General features: G+C 33.7%; 3 protein-coding genes across 4 annotated transcripts; all 3 read right to left on the bottom strand.

Annotated features, from left to right (window-relative positions):
- Nucleotides 1-2,014: 2,014 nt before the first annotated feature.
- On the bottom strand, nt 2,015-3,737 carry LOC114384724 (peroxisomal membrane protein 11A-like). Its single transcript, XM_028344471.1, has one exon. It carries the CDS (start codon nt 2,986-2,988, stop codon nt 2,209-2,211), a length of 780 nt encoding a protein of 259 aa, XP_028200272.1. The 5' UTR covers nt 2,989-3,737; the 3' UTR covers nt 2,015-2,208.
- Nucleotides 3,738-4,326: 589 nt separating this feature from the next.
- On the bottom strand, nt 4,327-8,654 carry LOC114384723 (protein BRASSINAZOLE-RESISTANT 1-like). The gene is made up of 4 exons (XM_028344469.1): nt 8,293-8,654; nt 5,435-7,297; nt 4,729-4,804; nt 4,327-4,553 (listed from the first exon to the last, which is right to left on the bottom strand). The coding sequence occupies exons 1-2, from the start codon at nt 8,530-8,532 to the stop codon at nt 6,602-6,604; spliced, it is 936 nt and encodes a 311-aa protein (XP_028200270.1). The 5' UTR covers nt 8,533-8,654; the 3' UTR covers nt 4,327-4,553; nt 4,729-4,804; nt 5,435-6,601.
- Nucleotides 8,655-12,484: 3,830 nt separating this feature from the next.
- Nucleotides 12,485-17,077, bottom strand: LOC114383271 (methyltransferase-like protein 2). Of its 2 annotated transcripts, none has more exons than XM_028342900.1 (9): nt 16,736-17,077; nt 16,237-16,465; nt 15,187-15,326; nt 14,955-14,988; nt 14,458-14,533; nt 13,658-13,814; nt 13,486-13,575; nt 13,281-13,380; nt 12,485-12,925 (listed from the first exon to the last, which is right to left on the bottom strand). In XM_028342900.1, exons 1-9 carry the CDS (start codon nt 17,024-17,026, stop codon nt 12,777-12,779), a joined length of 1,266 nt encoding a protein of 421 aa, XP_028198701.1. In that variant the 5' UTR covers nt 17,027-17,077; the 3' UTR covers nt 12,485-12,776. The 2 variants fall into 2 exon arrangements, with proteins under 2 accessions (XP_028198701.1, XP_028198700.1); XM_028342899.1 differs by having other exon boundaries at nt 13,658-13,835.
- Nucleotides 17,078-17,462: the final 385 nt, after the last annotated feature.

The following is a 17,462-nucleotide window of genomic DNA, read 5'->3' on the forward strand; positions in this document are numbered from 1 at the left end:
TGAGAATTTGAATGATGCGTCAAAGAGAAGCGTCATACAACTTTACAAGTATTTATAGTTTATTTTAAATTTTTTTTTTAGTTTTGTAGTTTATATTGAGTACTGTTTTAATTTTTTGTTTTTTAAATATGTGCAGTACTAGATCTACGAGCATTTTCCTACTATTACTTCTTCCTTTGTTGCTGAAGATTATTATGAGAGAAAATCACGTGCTTGCCGTATGATACTTATGGATTATCAATATGTAACTAACATACAAATGGTCAATCTGTAAGTTTCTTATGGATTATTAATTCGTAAATTATATAAAATTTACGAATTATCAATCTGTAAATTGTATATAACTTACGGATTACCAATATGTAAGTTTATGTAAAAAAAATAGATCAAAGTTGGAGACCTTACCCCACTGTTAATGGCCACACCAATTACCACCACTTGCCGACGAACCACCGTAATCAAAGAGGATACAACAACAAATGAGCACTCCTCATGGTATTCTCTCACGAGAATGAAGGTGAAGGCAACAAAAATAAAATGTCGCGTGATGGAAGAAGGAAAGCAAAGAATAAGAAGTTATAAGGGAGGGGTATTTCCAGAATTTTCAAAAGTTCCTGGGTGCACAAGAAGTTTTACAGGTGCACAAAGCAACTCCCAGAATGTAACATAATTGTGTTATGGGTCTGTATGGGGAGGGGCCCAGATTCCGTTAAAAGGCATTGGCCGATTGCTTGACAAGGCTTGAAAAAGCGTATTAATATGCCGCTCGTGGAGAACTACTATCCCCCACCAATATTACTATTGGCACGACCAAGCTTAGTAAATCCCACCTCCAAGCGCACCACACCACTGCACCGTGCCCCACCACCCTGCACCCCCATCCAAGCCTCGCGCAGCCACCCATCAGAACTGAACCCAACGACCCCAAGATTAGAGCCCAAAGATTTGTTTGTATATGTAGGGGAAGGGGAGGGGTGTACATGGGAAGTACACTTTTGTTTAGTAAAAAACAAAAAATAAAAAAATAAAATAATGAGAATATGATTCTGTTCTTAGTTATACAGTAGAACAACGAAATCATATCTACATTGCGCATAGGGGTGAAAAAATTAACAACGGAATGCATCTAATCTAATATTCTAATATGTAATATAAAAGGAACGAGAGGCAAGGTAACCAGGTATGAGTTATCATTCAATTTTCTTGTTATTCACAGTTAGCCCACACAGACACACTAACTTAAAACAAATGATTTCACCCTCGCCAGAAATTATTAAAAGTCCTTACATATTAAAGAAAATAAAAGCAACATTTCAAAAAGCCTTCCCAATTTATTTTTATTTTTGTTTGTTTTACTTTACTGAAAGTTAGGAGTCCACGGATTGAATAATTCTTAGGTGAGAAACTCCCCATTCTCGAATGTCAACTAATAGAAGTTGCAATATGCCAACAGGGCTGGGAAAGTAATACATGATCAAAGTATGAAAATGGCAAAAAATTTCAAGTCAGTAAGCAGCCAACTTTCCCATCGTGTGAGAGATGCAAGTTCGCTAACTAGTCACACTAGACAGAAGCACGAAACACAACCCTTCGAGAGAAATACCCTTCCAACTCTGAAGCATTTTCCAATATATTTGTCACCAGAGAGTCAGAGACATAATATTGTTTGTGCATTTTTATATCTGTAGAGAATCTAAGTCCTTAAATAAGGAGTGAGACCCACACATTTTTATAACTTGTAACAAATTTCAACCGATAGTAAAGAGTGTGTTACAGGAAATGAACCAGAGAGTAGTATGTTATTAGCATTTTTCATATAAAGAATATATACAATCATACAATTTTGCAGTTCACTGTTTGCTCTCAACAAAATCAACTAATAATTATCAACCATACAATACACAAAAGCTAACATGATTCTCTTCTATCAAAACCACAACAAATGAAACAAAGTCAGGCAGCAAGCAGCAAGCAGCAGAACTGCCACAATCACAACCACAACACGATAAAAAAAGAGTAGAACAAATAGAATCATGGCCATTTTTATTCATTCATAAATCAGTAAAAATCTAAAACTATAAGCATAACAAACAACCAATTAAAGACCATTTTCTCTTGGCGTACACCGTATTATATTACCTATATATATTTCTTACATTTTTTTTTGTTTATCTGTAAAAATAATAACAACTCCTCAGGCAACAAGTTTCAGCAAGAAATCCAATTCTTGTGAGAGCTAATAAGCGCGGACAAAAGTCCTGCCAAAGCCATCAAAACCGGTTTCGAAAACGGTCCTTTCCCATCCAAAATATCATCCAAAGCCATAACCGCATCCGCCAAATCCTGAACAACAGAAAGCCTTTTCATCATTTTCTTCTCCCTCAACTTCCCCAACCGCACTTCCTCATCCACACACCCACTCCCTCTCAAGCGCGTGATCTCCACGCTCGACTCAACACACGCTTCCTCCTTGGCAATCTCTTGTAAATCCCCGAGTTTGAGCGCCACGCTCCCGAAGTAACCAACGAACTCCGCCCACGCGCTCAATTTCTGGAAAAAGCGCGCGTGCTTGGGATCGATCAGCCCCGATTTCGCGAGCCAGACGAACTGCTCCACGAAGTAGTAGAAACCTTCGCCGCCGTAGGCAAGGAGGGAGAGGAAAAGTTGGCGTTTGGAATGAGGATGAGTGGTTTTGAGAGCGTTTAGGTCTTGAACGAATTTGCCGAGTCTGAAGGCCTTCCGGCTCACGCCGACGCTGGATTCGAAGGATTTGAGGCGGTGAGAGAGGGTAGGGTTGGATTGGAGGAGCGAAGAGGCGAGGATGAGTTTGGTGGCGTAGCGCGAAATCTTGAGGAGCTTGTCTACGCCGTCGCGCTTCGCGAGGTAGGCTTCCACGTGGCTCAGTAGGTCTCTCTGGTGTTTCTTCGAGGGCGGTGGATTAGGGTTAGGGTTAGGTGGTGGTGCGGAAGGTTTGGAATTGGAATCCATTGTGGGTGCTGTGATGTCACCGATGAACCGATGATGATGATGATGATGATGCAACTGCAAGTCTTCCGAAATACTGAGTTGAAAATTAATTTTTCTTCTATTTTATTTTTAAAAAAGAAAATGGTATTTTTTTATTAAGGAAGAAATAAGAAAAATGTTAAATTATTGGTCTTTTAAGTTGTAATTGGATTCCTTATTTATTAAGGATTAAAATAGTTCCTTAAGTAAGATTTTTTTATAAGGCATTTATCATTTTTGAAATACTAAATGTTCTAAATTTTAAGACACGATCTTCATCCGATTCAAAATATAAATTTTATATTAAATTCGCTTACATATAAAAAAAATTAATGTTTAAAACAAAAATGGTCATCTATTTTTATTATATAAAAGAATAGAATGGTGACAAGTCCAAATACACATCATATATTATATTGTTAACACTTGGTACTTGGTATAAATAGGAATAAAATGAAAATTTTGAAAAAATTATTATTGAATGTAAAAATTACTATTGATCAAAATGAGACTTTTTATAACTTAAAGGATTAAAGTGAAAAAAACACTAAACATAAAACACCAAAAATAAAAGTGACATTTAGTCTAAAAATATTATATTGTCTTTCAATGGGAAATTACCATATATTGTAAACATTTTGACTAATATTAGTTTAAGTATAAATTACACTAACATACTACGAAATTAAACTTTTTGAACAAAATCCCTTCCAGTTCTCATGGGAACCGAAATGGAAAAATAAGCATATAATCCCAGAAATGAGAAGCCATTCCCTGCCAAAGAAGCAATGCTTAAAACCACTCCCTCGGTTCTTCACTCACTTACCCACAGAAAAGAAGGGGAAAAAGGTGTTGAAAGCCAAAAGAAATCAACATCACTCATGCAAAGAAAAAAATAATAAAGTAGGACTAAAAATAGACGCTGAAAATCCAGACATAACCATATGTTATCTATCACCAACCAAGGAAGGGATCTCTTTTCTCAAGAATCATTTATCCAACTTTTTGACAAAATATTTCAAATCTTGAAAGTAGAAGGGTTCATTTCCCCAAGCAACCCATCCAGCTATATAGCAAATAGCTCTATACATCAAGGAGGTTTGAGCCCAAAAATATGCTTCAGTAATAAATCTGACCACATTAGCAGGAAGAATAGGAATCATTAAAATAATGTACTAACTTTCAATACAACTTATTACACGTGTATTATTCGTAATGTGAAAACACCAAATTAAACAGACAAGGATACCTGCAATTGGGAGTTTCCTTGAGTAATCCCCAGGAATGCTCATAACCACAGGATCATTCTTCACAGATTTGAATTTTAATTGGTTATCAGTATTATTTACCTTGATAAGTACAAAAGAACACAGGTGAGAACTGTTATAAACAAGGAAAGGAAGGGATCTGAATCTGATACTTAGAAGGCCTATTAACTAAACATTGGAAAATCTGACCTTCCCAGGACTATATCCCAAAATAAAGCATTCATATGCCCTGTGATGGAAGAGATCTAAATCACAAATCCAGGATCCGTTTTCTTTCAGCTGCAATCACAACAAATACCAGAGTTTGGAATGACATCATACACTTAAAGGCAGGCAATGCAAGGACGAATATTGCATTACCTCACATGGAAATCTTTCCTTTAATAAGACAATATATGGTACAAGAAAATTGTAAATATTACATCGGCAAAACATAGTGTGACTTTTTATATACCTTGATTTCTGGTGGGAACTAGCATTTTCCCTAGGTGGATTCACATCTATGAGGTTGAAACCAGAATCAGCATGGGCTGCGTAAATTAATCAAACAAAAGCCCAATTGAATATGAAAGACAATTCTTGTTACTTGACCAACTAAACACACTAAGTACTCTAAGAAATGCCACAAATAATTTCAGCAACTGGGATGCCGTTGATAAAGATCATACAGGCAGACTGGCAACACCTTCCATTTAGCATAATTTGATGAAAATCCAAATAACTCCGTTAACATGTCATGCAATTTTTTAGAAGAATAGTTCAAAAGTCATGAAAAAGGATGCGAATGGCACATAGTTAGAAGCATCAACTAGTAAAGAGGATTCCTGCTCATCTCATGAAGGTGATAGTGGCATAAAAATAAACATTTACATTTTGATATCAACGAACAACAAGGCAGTAGTGAAGAAGTACCAAGACATATAACAAGAAATAAAATTGAGTTTTATATGCAACTGTTACCAGCAATTAGATTGTGAATCTGTTCCAGATCAGACTTCCACATATGAAAACAATTAAGTATTATAACATGTAAGATACACTCCATTGGATCAAGAGTAAAAGTTTAATCAACTAAAACCTAAGAACAACAACTTTTCACTAAAAAAGATGAGCCAAATAAGACACTCAACAGAAACAAACTACGAAAAGTAAACACACACCAATTATTGTCATGCCAAATTCAACAATAGACAATCAACGAACTGGCACAAGCTGCGCATCACCCATGAGTATTTAAAGACATTCTGACAAGTTGCCCTAGTTATTTAGGTACCATGAGGATCTACATCTTCTCTTCTTCATCATGGACATTCAACAACTTCTGTTCTGCATATAGTACTAGCCAAAACGGATACATCATATGTTCCAATGCACGATCAATGATATCATCAGAGATCACTTGAACATTTTCTGGTGTACCCTCATCAAATGTGCTTTGTTGTAGCAAACTATGGTCATGCCAATATTTGGCTAGTAAATATACGGACCACCCTCGAGATTCTGCTAGGAACTATTGTAGGGTAGCAAAGGAATAAAGATGAGACCCAACCAAAGATGCAAACTACCAACCCATCCCCACCCAACCACAAATTATACCGAAAATAACAAAAAATTTAAAAAACAAAAAGCCATTACTGAAACTCTCCGAGAAACAAATGAATTACCCAAGAAGACATATAGAAAGTACCCAATTACCAAACCAGGAGGACAATATAACAGCAAATCTCTGTTGGGTTACAAGTGTAAGATGAAGTTTCACATCGGACAAAAGTGGAAAAGTTGAACATCATAGTGAGGAGAAAACCCATAAACCTAAGTCTTAAGGTTTTGGTAAAAATCAAAATCACATACAAACTATTTGATACAAAGAACAAGAACATAAAGAAGAACAATACAACTTAAATGTATGACATTAACAAATAAGTTGGTCTTGTGAGCTTTCTGACAGACAATAAACTTGACAAAACCTCAAATTTCTAATTCAAATCACTCACAACACATAACTCTTAAGCAGTTATGCCTGATGAGATTTTTTGAACCATAGCTGATTTAATCAAGAAGGGATGAAGTGTAATTCTCATTTCTACATTTTACCCAAGGCATGGAAGGAGATGATTTTCTACATAAAATGACCACAATATCTGATAAATCTGGTTCCCAATAATAACTCTCTAGTCTCTTCCAGATAAACTGCTTGCACCAACAGAGCTGGATGAGGTAGCTATTAGCTCAAGCTCTAACACCAAGTTGAGTGAACAACCAACCAGCAAAAACAATCCCGTGGTCTCATTCTTACATAACCCAGATGAGGTAATTCTGCTAGCAGCCTAACTCCGCACCTTCCCACTTCCAAGTGTGAGCTCCAAGTCATCCAATGCCACTTCATGAATTTTTTCCCCAACCCAAGGCTTTACCTGTACCCCAAACTCATCTGAACTCGTCCTCATCTCTTGGATTGAGTTATCAGGCATCCCGGGTGGAACTACAGGTTTAACAAGATTAAAGGTTGGAGAAATTGGCAACACAGATGAAGAAGGAGCAAATGCTTGGAATTTCACCCACTGGCCAGACTCGCCGGTGGAAGTATCAGATTCATCGCATTCTGGAATAGTGGGCGGAGTGTAAAGGTGACGGTGTGTGGGGCTAGCAGGGGCAGAAGCTGCAAAGAAAGGGTAACTGAAGGAGGCCATGGATTCTTTGGCAATAGACTCCCAAGTAGGAATTGGTTTTGGATTTCTTGATGTTGGTGATGAAAGAGGTGGTGTCACAGGGGCACTGTTTGATATCCTGAGAGGAGGAAGAGACAAGGACGCATTGCGAATGTATGGAATGAGGTGTGATACATTGTCCTTATCCACATCTAAACGAAACGGGCTCGGGAAAGAGGAGGAGGAAGGGCTCACTTGGTATGAAGGAATTGGGCTGGGAAATGACGAAGACAGAGGACTTGGATTTTGAGAAGAAGAAAAGGTAATGTTTCTCATGGAGCTCCCTGCACCATTGGCCAGAGGTGGCTTGCAACCCTATTCACCCAAACACATAACCACGTTACCATTGCGAATTAGTCTCATTAACATTAACAGTTTAGCGTCTAAAATAAGCAACAACTACAATAATCTAAGTAATTGATGAGACAATCATAAGTTTATACTATCTGTAACAAATTAATCACATTAAATTAACAATTTAGAGTCTAAAGTGAGCAACACTAATCATCTCAGCAGATGACGGGAAAATCATCCGTTCACATTATCTGTTACAAATTAATCACATTAACGCTAACAATTTAGAGTCTAAAGTGAGCAAACTCTAAAAATCTCAATAGTTGATGACAAAATCACCATTTTATATAATTTTTTGCAAGTTAATCACTTTAACAATTTCCAGTCTAAAGTGAGCAACTCTAATAATCTCAGTAGTTGCCGAGAAAATCATCCGTTCACATTATCCGTACATGCATTACAACGTCTGAATATATTGAAATACACATAATTCAATTTTTTTCCATTAAGGATTAAGATTATTTATTTACCTAACAAAAAAAATCCAACAATTTAGCACACAAAACCTGAGCACTAAAATTTGATTCCGTCTTCGGCAAATCAACAAGCAGAGATTTAATGCTACTTATCACAAGCTACTATTTCCGTATCTAATTGCACAGTATTGTAGTAGAAATAAGGATCAAAATCAGATACTGTAATTAAGTTTAAAAAGCTTCGTTTAACGAGCACAATAACTAACTATACTTTCTTGCTTCCAGTTCCTGATTTCAATGTAGCGTAAATAGAAAGCTAAACGCACCGTTTCATTGAGATTTAGGAACTGTTCGAATGGGCAATGGGCATTATTTGATTAGATTTTTTTTCTTAATCCTTCTCTTTATCGGGAAAAGGAAAGAGACTTAACCAATTCAGCAAATAATTATAATCTGATAAAAAATTATTATTAAATTTTAATAATATCTGAAGCATTTAACTTTAATTTCAGCACATTAATGTTATTTTATTAGATTTACCTTGCGATAAGTGGTTCCGTCTTCTTCCACGCACCAACCAGCTTCTGCGCAGAGAGCTTTCAGAACTTCGTTGTTGTCGCAGTGCTTTGGCAAGTTGAAGTTCCCCTGAGCTCGAAGTCCAGAGTATATTTTCGCAGCTATTGCTCTTCTCCTCCGTTCTCTTCTCCTGTTGTTTTCTCTTTCTCTCCACGACGGCTTTCTCCGGCTCGTCGCCGCCGAGGTTGCTCCGTCGTCGACCATTTTATCCGGCGATGGTGAAGTAGTAGCCTGTGCTGCGTCGCAGGGGATTTAAACCCGAGGGGTCGCGAGTCACGAGGATCGCGCTTTCCTCCAATTGTCTTCGCTGGATGCGTGGAAGAATGAAGAATCTCATAAAGCTCAATTTCAGGCGGGGAAATGATAGAGTGCGGAGAGTCGCACTGAAGATTGTGTGGTGGATGCGTCCACGTTGTAAGATTTGGGATTGGACGGGTGAGATTAATCGGTGGAGAGTTAGGGGTGTGAAGTGGACCCGAGTGGAGTGATAGATGTGACGCGTGGACGAATTGCATTCCATGTGGACTGCTTCTCTTATAACCTAATTATTAGAAGGAGTGGGGCCCAGAACTGAAGGTCAGAATTGATTCAAAGGAAAATGATTGATGTATGTAAGAAAGAATTATGATATTTGAATCCCATGGCTAATATATGTATCATTATTATTATTATTGTATTCTTTTAATTTGAAAAAAACTAATAAAATTGTATTTCTTTCATTGCATTAAAGAATACGTGTAGTTACAGGTAATTTATATGAATGAATTAAAAATGAGTCTCACTAATCATTATCTTAAAAGAGAAAATTTAATGTAAAAATCATAAGATAATTTTAAAATAGTTATAGGCAGGGCAATTTTTATTCTTCCAATAAAAATATTTTAATTTTAATTTTCTTACTCAATATATATATAATATATATCTTATGAGAATAATTAATTTCAACCATTAAACTAAAATATCTAGATTAAAATATTTTACATTAAAATTAAAATCACATTTAATCATAAAATTTTTATAAGATTTATTAAACAGAAAATCAAATATCTTAAAAATTTAATTAATGACTTTCTAAAATATTTTAGGTCACCATCACATTCACTACCATGATTGTCATCCTTCATCACCAACATTACTATTGTTGTGGTTACAATTACCACAATGATTGTCGTGACTACTATTTGTCATTAACATGACAATTATTATTGTTGTTATCATAACGATCATGTTGGTGGTGATCACACTGATCATGACAATAATTATAATAGTGGTGGTTGTGATGATTATCTTAACGTAAATTAAATATTTAAGTTATTTGATTTTTTATCTAATAAATCTTATATATATTTTATGATTAAATGAGTTTTTAATTTAATGTTAAAATATTTTAATGAGGGAGAGATGAAAAGAGCTATATATGAACAACGATCTTGTTTGAAGATGGACGATAACAAGTCTGACAAAAGTATTTTTTTTTTTTTTTGCAGTGAAATCAACAAAAAAAATTTGATCCATCTTTTGTTGCTGATATTTTTTCATATAAAGTGAAAATTATTTGTACTCTGGAATCTGCATGTTACTCTCACTTTTCACTTGCTTATTAATTCAACAAATTTCAATTAAAGATAATCGTGTCTTTATATATTATTTATTTTCATTTACTCATTCTTTCACCTTCCAAATAAAGAGGAGAGAAACTTTTCTATCTTTTTTTTTTCATTTTTACGTTTTTAAAAATTACATTTTTCATTATATTTCTCTTATTTTTCTATAATTTTCTATTTTTTTTATCATCCAAACAAGACACTATATATATATATAAAAAAGTAACATGCACTGATAGAATAAAAACATTAAGTAACATGTGTAAAAAAAAACACAGATTTGAATCTTGTTTACGAAGAAAACAAATGTTAGAAGAATTTTATCCTCTTTAGTTAACCCATCTTAGGCCTTGTTTTGGAAGAACATTCTATAAGCACTTATAGAGAAGAAAATAAGAAAGTGAAATAAATTATACATTTTTCATAAACCAAAATGAATTTATGTATTTAACTTTTATAAAAAAAACATTTAACTTCTCTAAAAGCTAATGTACATTTGTTCATTTTAGCTTATAGAAAATTTGAATGTATTTTTTCTTCTTATTTTTTTATATAAATAGTTAAGATGATATTTATCTAAATAAAACTTTATAACAGTTAAGATGTAAAATGATTTTCAAATATCAATGGTTAAGAAAAGAATGAATGTATAACAAATGCATATTTAATTTCAGTTTTATCACCATATTTTCATATCAAGTTATTTTTATCAAAAAATGTTATTTGATTAATAGCTTAATTATAGTTAATTACTTGACCATATGCTTAAATAAAACTCGTATCCCAAATCTTATACTTGATTATAATGAATTAAATAAATTTTTTGGTTGAAAATGAAATATATGTGTAAATATGTAAGCTGTAATTTTATTTATTTTCATTTAGATTAATAGTAAGATATAAGAATATATGTTAATTATTGTTTTGAATTTTTTATTTTCTGCAAGTTATTAGTTATATTTAATTGAAACTTAACTTACAAAAAAAATGAAAAAATAAATAAAATTATGTGTGTGGTTCAGTATAAATTAGGGTATTCTCCTTTTTATTTTAATAAATCATGGTATTCTTTGATTGAAAAGAAAATAGTAGTAACATTTAGTCAAATTTTGATGACCCTTCAAACTGTCGTCATCGATTTCGATTGGGAACGGCGAAATGCTTTTCCTTTACCTTCTTTTTGGGAGTGTTTGTAACCTTTTCTTTTTCCACATTCACTTTAAGGTCAAAGATTGAAGCTACAAAAAGATGTTACTTTGTGGGTACTTTAGATTAATCCAATTAAATCATACTGTATAAGCATCATACTTCGGGGTTATTACAGGCCCAAACAATTTCAAAACCTCTAGCATGATAAGGAAATAAATTAGTCAATTTCACAAAATTTGCCTCAAGTGAATAATTAAAATTACTCCAACTATCTAACTGCATATGAAATATATAAATAAGTTTTACTTACATAAAACTGCAACTTAATTTGAAGCGTAAAGATTGTAAAATTAAAATATATTACCCTGAAAAAAATTACTTAAGATCACAATATACTTCATTGAAAGAAAAAAAAAACTTACTTTAAAGAACAAAATTATTTTTATAAGAATTTATTTGAATGATACAGCATGGGAATCGCTTTCGGTGGATTTTCTTTTCAAATTCATAGAAAACTTAAATTAGGTATGGGAATACAAAAAGATTTTCAAGTTAGGCTGGAACCAACTAAAGACAGATGGCTGATGAGAAGTTCTAACACATCATGACATGATAATTTCTCATACAATCTAATCGTTAATGATCTGTTTGAATAAGCCACACGGCACACAAATTTGTTAAAAATTTGCTACAAAATGCAGACATTTATGGAGTGTTTGAATGAGAAATTTAAAATTTTGAGAAATTTAAAATTTTAAGAATTTCAAATACTTTAAATTAAAATTCTTTTATTTTCAAAATTTTGTGTTTGAATAAAAAAAATTAAAGATATGAAATTAAAAAAATGAATGAAAAAAAGAAGATAAAATATGATTAATGTATAATTATACATGTTTATCAATGCTCACACTTAATGTTCCACAAGCTCATACCAGTGTTTCTTGAAAAAGACTATAAAAAGAAAATTTCAATTTCTCAAGAAATTAAAATTCTAAACTTTTAATTGTTTAAAATTTCAAAATTTTAAATTCTTCAAAAAAAAATATCCAAACAATAAATTCTAGATTACAAAAATTTAAATTCTCTGATAAATTACTTTCCTCAGTTAAAATTCTCTATTCAAACAATAAATTAATAAATTAATGAATTTATAGAAATGTCTAAATTATCATTTCAGTCATTTTGTGTCCGACGCCTAGACACTATTCTAGTTTTCCTATGGGAAAACACAAATTTTATACTTATCAACAGATATTTGATAAAAAAAAAAACTTAATTAGAATACTGATCCAAATATCCAATCATAAATTATAATATATTTAAAGTGATTAGTTTAAAGTAATATTTAAAGTGATTTCTAATTAGTTGATGGTAAAAAAAAATACTTTAAATTAAAAAAACTCTTTAAACTAAACAAAATTCCATCCAGTTCTCCTGCGAGCCGAAATGGAAAATAAGCATCACATTGGCATAACGTTTAAAGCCATTCTCTTAGTCGAAGCAGAGCTTCAGTATATCTTTGCTTCTTCCCTTACCCGCAGAAAACAAGGGGGAAAAGGTGTTGACAGCCAGAGAAATCAACATTAGTCGTGCAAAGAAGAAGAAAAATAAAATAAAGCAGGGCTAAAAATAGATGCTGAAAATTCAGGCATGACAATAGATTTTCACCAAGGACGGAATCTCTTTTCTCAAGAATCATTGATCCATCTTTTTGACAAAGTATTTAGAATCTTGAAAGTAGAGGGGTTCATTTCCCCAAGCAACCCATCCAGCCATAATTTCTCTAGCAAATAACTCTATACATCGAGAAGGTTTGAGCCCAGGAACGTACTCCAGTAATAAATCTGACCACATTAGCAGTAAGAAAAGGAATCATTCAAATAACGTACTAACTTTCAATACAACTTATTTAGGCCCTATTTGAATAAACTTCTCCATAAATACTTAATAAAAGAAGATGAGAAGGAAAAGTATATTGAATTTTTTCATAAGCTAAAATAAACTTCCATAGCCTTATAGAAAAGTTAAATGAAAAGAGCTTCTATAGAAGTTTAGGCAAAAAAAAAAGTTGATTTTAACTAGTGCGAAAAACTCAATTTATTTTTCCTTCTTATTAGTGATTATAGAGAACTTTATCCAAATAAGACTTTAATCGTGTATTATTTGAAAATTGAAAACACATTAAACGGACAAGGATACCTCCAATTGGGGGTTTCCTTGAGAAATCCCCAGGAATGCTCATAATCACTCGATCATTCTTCACAGGTTTAAATTTTGATTGGTTATCGGTATTATTTACCTAGAAAAGTACAAAAGAACACAATTGAGAGTTATAAACAAAGAAAGGAAGGGATCTGATTCTGATAATTAGAAGGCCTATTAATTAAACATTGCAAAATCTGACCTTCCCAGGACTATATCCCAAGATAAGGCATTCATATGGCCTATGATGGAAGAGATCTAAATCACAAATCCAGGATCCATTTTGTTTCACCTGCAATCAACAACAAATAACAGAGATTGGAATAATATCACACACTTGAATCCCACGCAAAGGAGAGTAACTGAGAGATCACCTTTAACCAATAAAAAGTAGCAGCATAGCTGACTCCCCAGGCAGGAAAAAGCTCTCTCTCGACAAAACTACGCAGCTTCTCTCTGTTGGTCACCCATAAGGCTACAATCGCTCCTTCAGTATGAGTGAGTTGCTTAATAGGAAGGGATAAAAAATACCTGTTGGGCAAGGTTGCATACCTACATTTATGATTACTATCAAGACTTCTCTCAAAAAAGCTACATTTCTGAGCCAATTTAAACTGAGTAATAGCTAGAGTTCATTAATGAGTCACTAAGTTATTTCTGTTTATATTATATTATATATATATATATATATATATATATATTATTCAATAATTAATTAGAAAATGAAATCCAATTCATTTTCTTGCAACTAATAAGGCCCAACCCCACAGGGCAAAAAGCCAAGACAGAATATATAACAAGTTTGAAACCTCCTCATAGGTTCATTGGAGAGAAATGTATCTGAACATTAAAGATCAAAGAGAAGCAGAGCATATCCTTAAAGGCAATGCAGGGATGTATTACCTTACATGGAAATCTCTACTCTAATCAGACAATATATGGTACAGGAAATTTGTAAATGCTAGAATAGGGTGCCATGCTTTGTACGAAAGAAATGCAACCATCACTGTCTAATTCAAATTAGACGTCCATGACTCTCAACAAAATTACAATAAAGCCACTGAACATTAAGCAGGAAGCAATTGCACAAATAGTTGACAGGTTGTAGTACTTGGACAGATATGATATAATATATAGATTAAATCAGCAAAACATAGAGTGACTTTTAATATACCTTGATTTCTGGTGGGCACTGGCATTTTCCCAAGGTGGATCCACCACTATCAGGTTGAAACCAGAATCAGCGTGAGCTGCATAAATTAATCAAACAAAAGCCCAATTAAATATGAAAGACAACACCCTTGTCACTTGATCACCTAAACACAAAAGGTACTCTAAGAAATGCCAAAGAATTTCAGCAACTGGGTTGCCATTGATAAGATCATACAGGCAGACAGGTAATACCTTCCATCTAGCATAAGATGAATGTCAAGATAACTCCATTAACATGTCATGCAACTTTTGAGAAGAATTATCCAAAGTCATGAGAAAGAATGAGAATGGCACATCATTAGAAATATCAACAAGTAAAAAGGATTCATGTTCTTTTCATGAAGGTGATTGTGGCACAAAAATAATGCTTACATTTTGGTATCAATATACAACAAGACAGTTGTGAATTACCAAGACATATAACAAGAAACAAAATTGAGTTTTATGTGCGAGCATTACCAGGAATTAAATTGCGAATCTGTCCCAGATCAGACTTCCACATATGAAAACAAATAAGTATTATAATAAGATACACTCCATAGGATCAGGAGTTAAAAGTTTAATCAACTAAAAACCTCAGGAAAAAAACAATTCCTCAACAAATAAGCTGAGCCAAAGAAGAGACTACAACAGAAAGACACTTTGAAAAAATAAACACATCACATCTATTGTCATGGAGGCTTTAACATACCATGTAAAAGCAACTCTCCCGAGGCACTATATAACAATTGTCCAGAATTTCAGCCACCGCATCATCCTTGGTGTCATTAGCAACCAAATTATTGAATGCAGGTAGCACCTTCTGTTCACAGCATTGCACACTAAGCGAATCTGAGAAATCAAAGAATTACATTCATGCAGTAAGTTTTTATTCACCAGCCACCTCCACAAAATCTAACTAAAAAAGATTCCAACATTGTGCCAATGACAGAAGAAACTCAATATAATAGTTAGCCACCACAAAAAACAGGTATCTAGACTTTAGCTCTGCTTGCATAAACTTTTGCATAAGCACCTATAGGAGAAGAAAATAAGAAGGTAAAACCAAAGGGCCCGTTTGGGTAAGCTTCTTTAGAAGCACTCCTAGGAGAAGAAAATAAAAAGAAAAAAAGTGAAATGAGATTCTCCATTAGCTCATCTTAGCTTATGTAGAAGTTCATCACATTTTATTCTTCTTATTTTTTTCTCTTAGAAGTGCTTCTAAAGAAGGTTAGCCAAACATGCCCTTAAGTTTATCCCATAAGCTAAAATCAACTAAAGCACTTAAATTTTATACGAGTACTCTCATCTAACTTCTCCAACAGCTGAAGTGCACTCAACTAAATTATGGGAAAAGCTTAATTTATTTCTTCTACTGTAAGTATTTATGAAGAAGTTTATCCAAACAGGACCTCTGACATTAAAAACCATGAAGTTAGATGTAACTCTTATGATATGTTTGGATTCATAGAAAGACATGGAATGGAGGAAAATAGAATCAATCAGTTACAGAACCTGTCCCATTCAACCCAATACTATTCCATTCACTTCTCAAACAGTTATATAGAAACTTTCCTCCAATTCATTATAAAAATTTCAAAATAATAGTGAGGTAACTTTATTTTATTCCATTGAATAATATTCCATTCCACTCATTGTCATGAGTAATAGTAACCCAAACAAAGCCTTACCAATGCAAAACACAAAAACAAATGAACATCAATAATCAAGGAAGAGTGAGCGAACAAAAATACTCACTCACCTTCCAACTCGTTTGGGGGCAGGTGAGTGTCAGCGTCACTAACACGTAAACTTAGTGTTACCTCAAGTTGAGGCGACCCCCGTCCCAGGTCAACGAAAGAGTGTTGTTGACCACCCTCACACTCCTTCTTCGAGCAACGCGATTCACTCTTTAAAGTTTTCAAAACATTCAACAGTTCAGTTGATTTCAGCAAACACTCGTGTGCCGCCAACAACAAAGGCCTCGCTTCCTACACAAGCCACACGAGTAAATGTAATATTTTTTTTCTTCGCACTGTGCGAAATACTAATCTTCGTTGAAAAACTTACCCAACCTGAAATCTTCTTCAATGAGAGTATCACTCAAAGTATCAACTTATTCTTCTCAATGTAATTTTAAAGTTAAATTACAAAAAAATAAATAATAGTGTAAGCATAATAAGAGACTTAATTATTAATTTGTTCTTTAAATTATTTTAAATGATTTTAAAATAATTAAGCCCTATTAATACTACCATTACCTGGTGACGCTGTAGAGCAATTAGTTCTCTTTCGTTCAGAGGTGGAGGCTCTTTGGGTTTCCGTTTCCGTTTTCTGAGAGAGGAACTAACGGTGGAGGAGACGGAGTTGGGGGTTGTTGGGGATTTGAAGAAACGGGAATAGTAGGTAGAAGGAGAAACGGTGAAACGGTGGTAGGAACGATTGAGAACGCGAACGGGGTCGACGAAAACGGCGTTTGAATCATCGAAGTAGTATATACCGGATTCGTAAAACAACGAAAGCTTCTGTGAGTCGTCGTGTTCTCCTTCCATGCCTCAACTCACTACTCCACAGCACCCTGCTGCTACTGACTTTGAGTGCCAACATAAATAAATGGGTTGGGCTTTTCAACCTGGGCCCATTGAGAAGATAGATTACAATCACTTCACTGCTGAAATCCTGAGATTACAGGAGATTGTATAATTTTTTTTGTATTTTTTAATGTTTACAACAACTTTTTCTCTTATGAAACATGCTGAAATATTTTGAAACTATCCGATAAGTTAGTGTACTGTACAAGATATTTCAATGTAATATAATATTTTTTTAATGATTAAAGGGTTAGTGTAGGAGTACAAAAAATGATTTTTGTGTTATATCACAAAACTTCAAGGAGTGTTAGTTTAGTTTCTTTTTTTTAAGGAACTTAGTTTACTCTTTTAAATATTATAAGATGCTCTCTCTTTAGACTCAAAGGTAAAGTAAATT

This window comes from Glycine soja, chromosome 14 (genome assembly GCF_004193775.1).
Source record: "Glycine soja cultivar W05 chromosome 14, ASM419377v2, whole genome shotgun sequence".
Taxonomy (NCBI): domain Eukaryota; kingdom Viridiplantae; phylum Streptophyta; class Magnoliopsida; order Fabales; family Fabaceae; genus Glycine; species Glycine soja.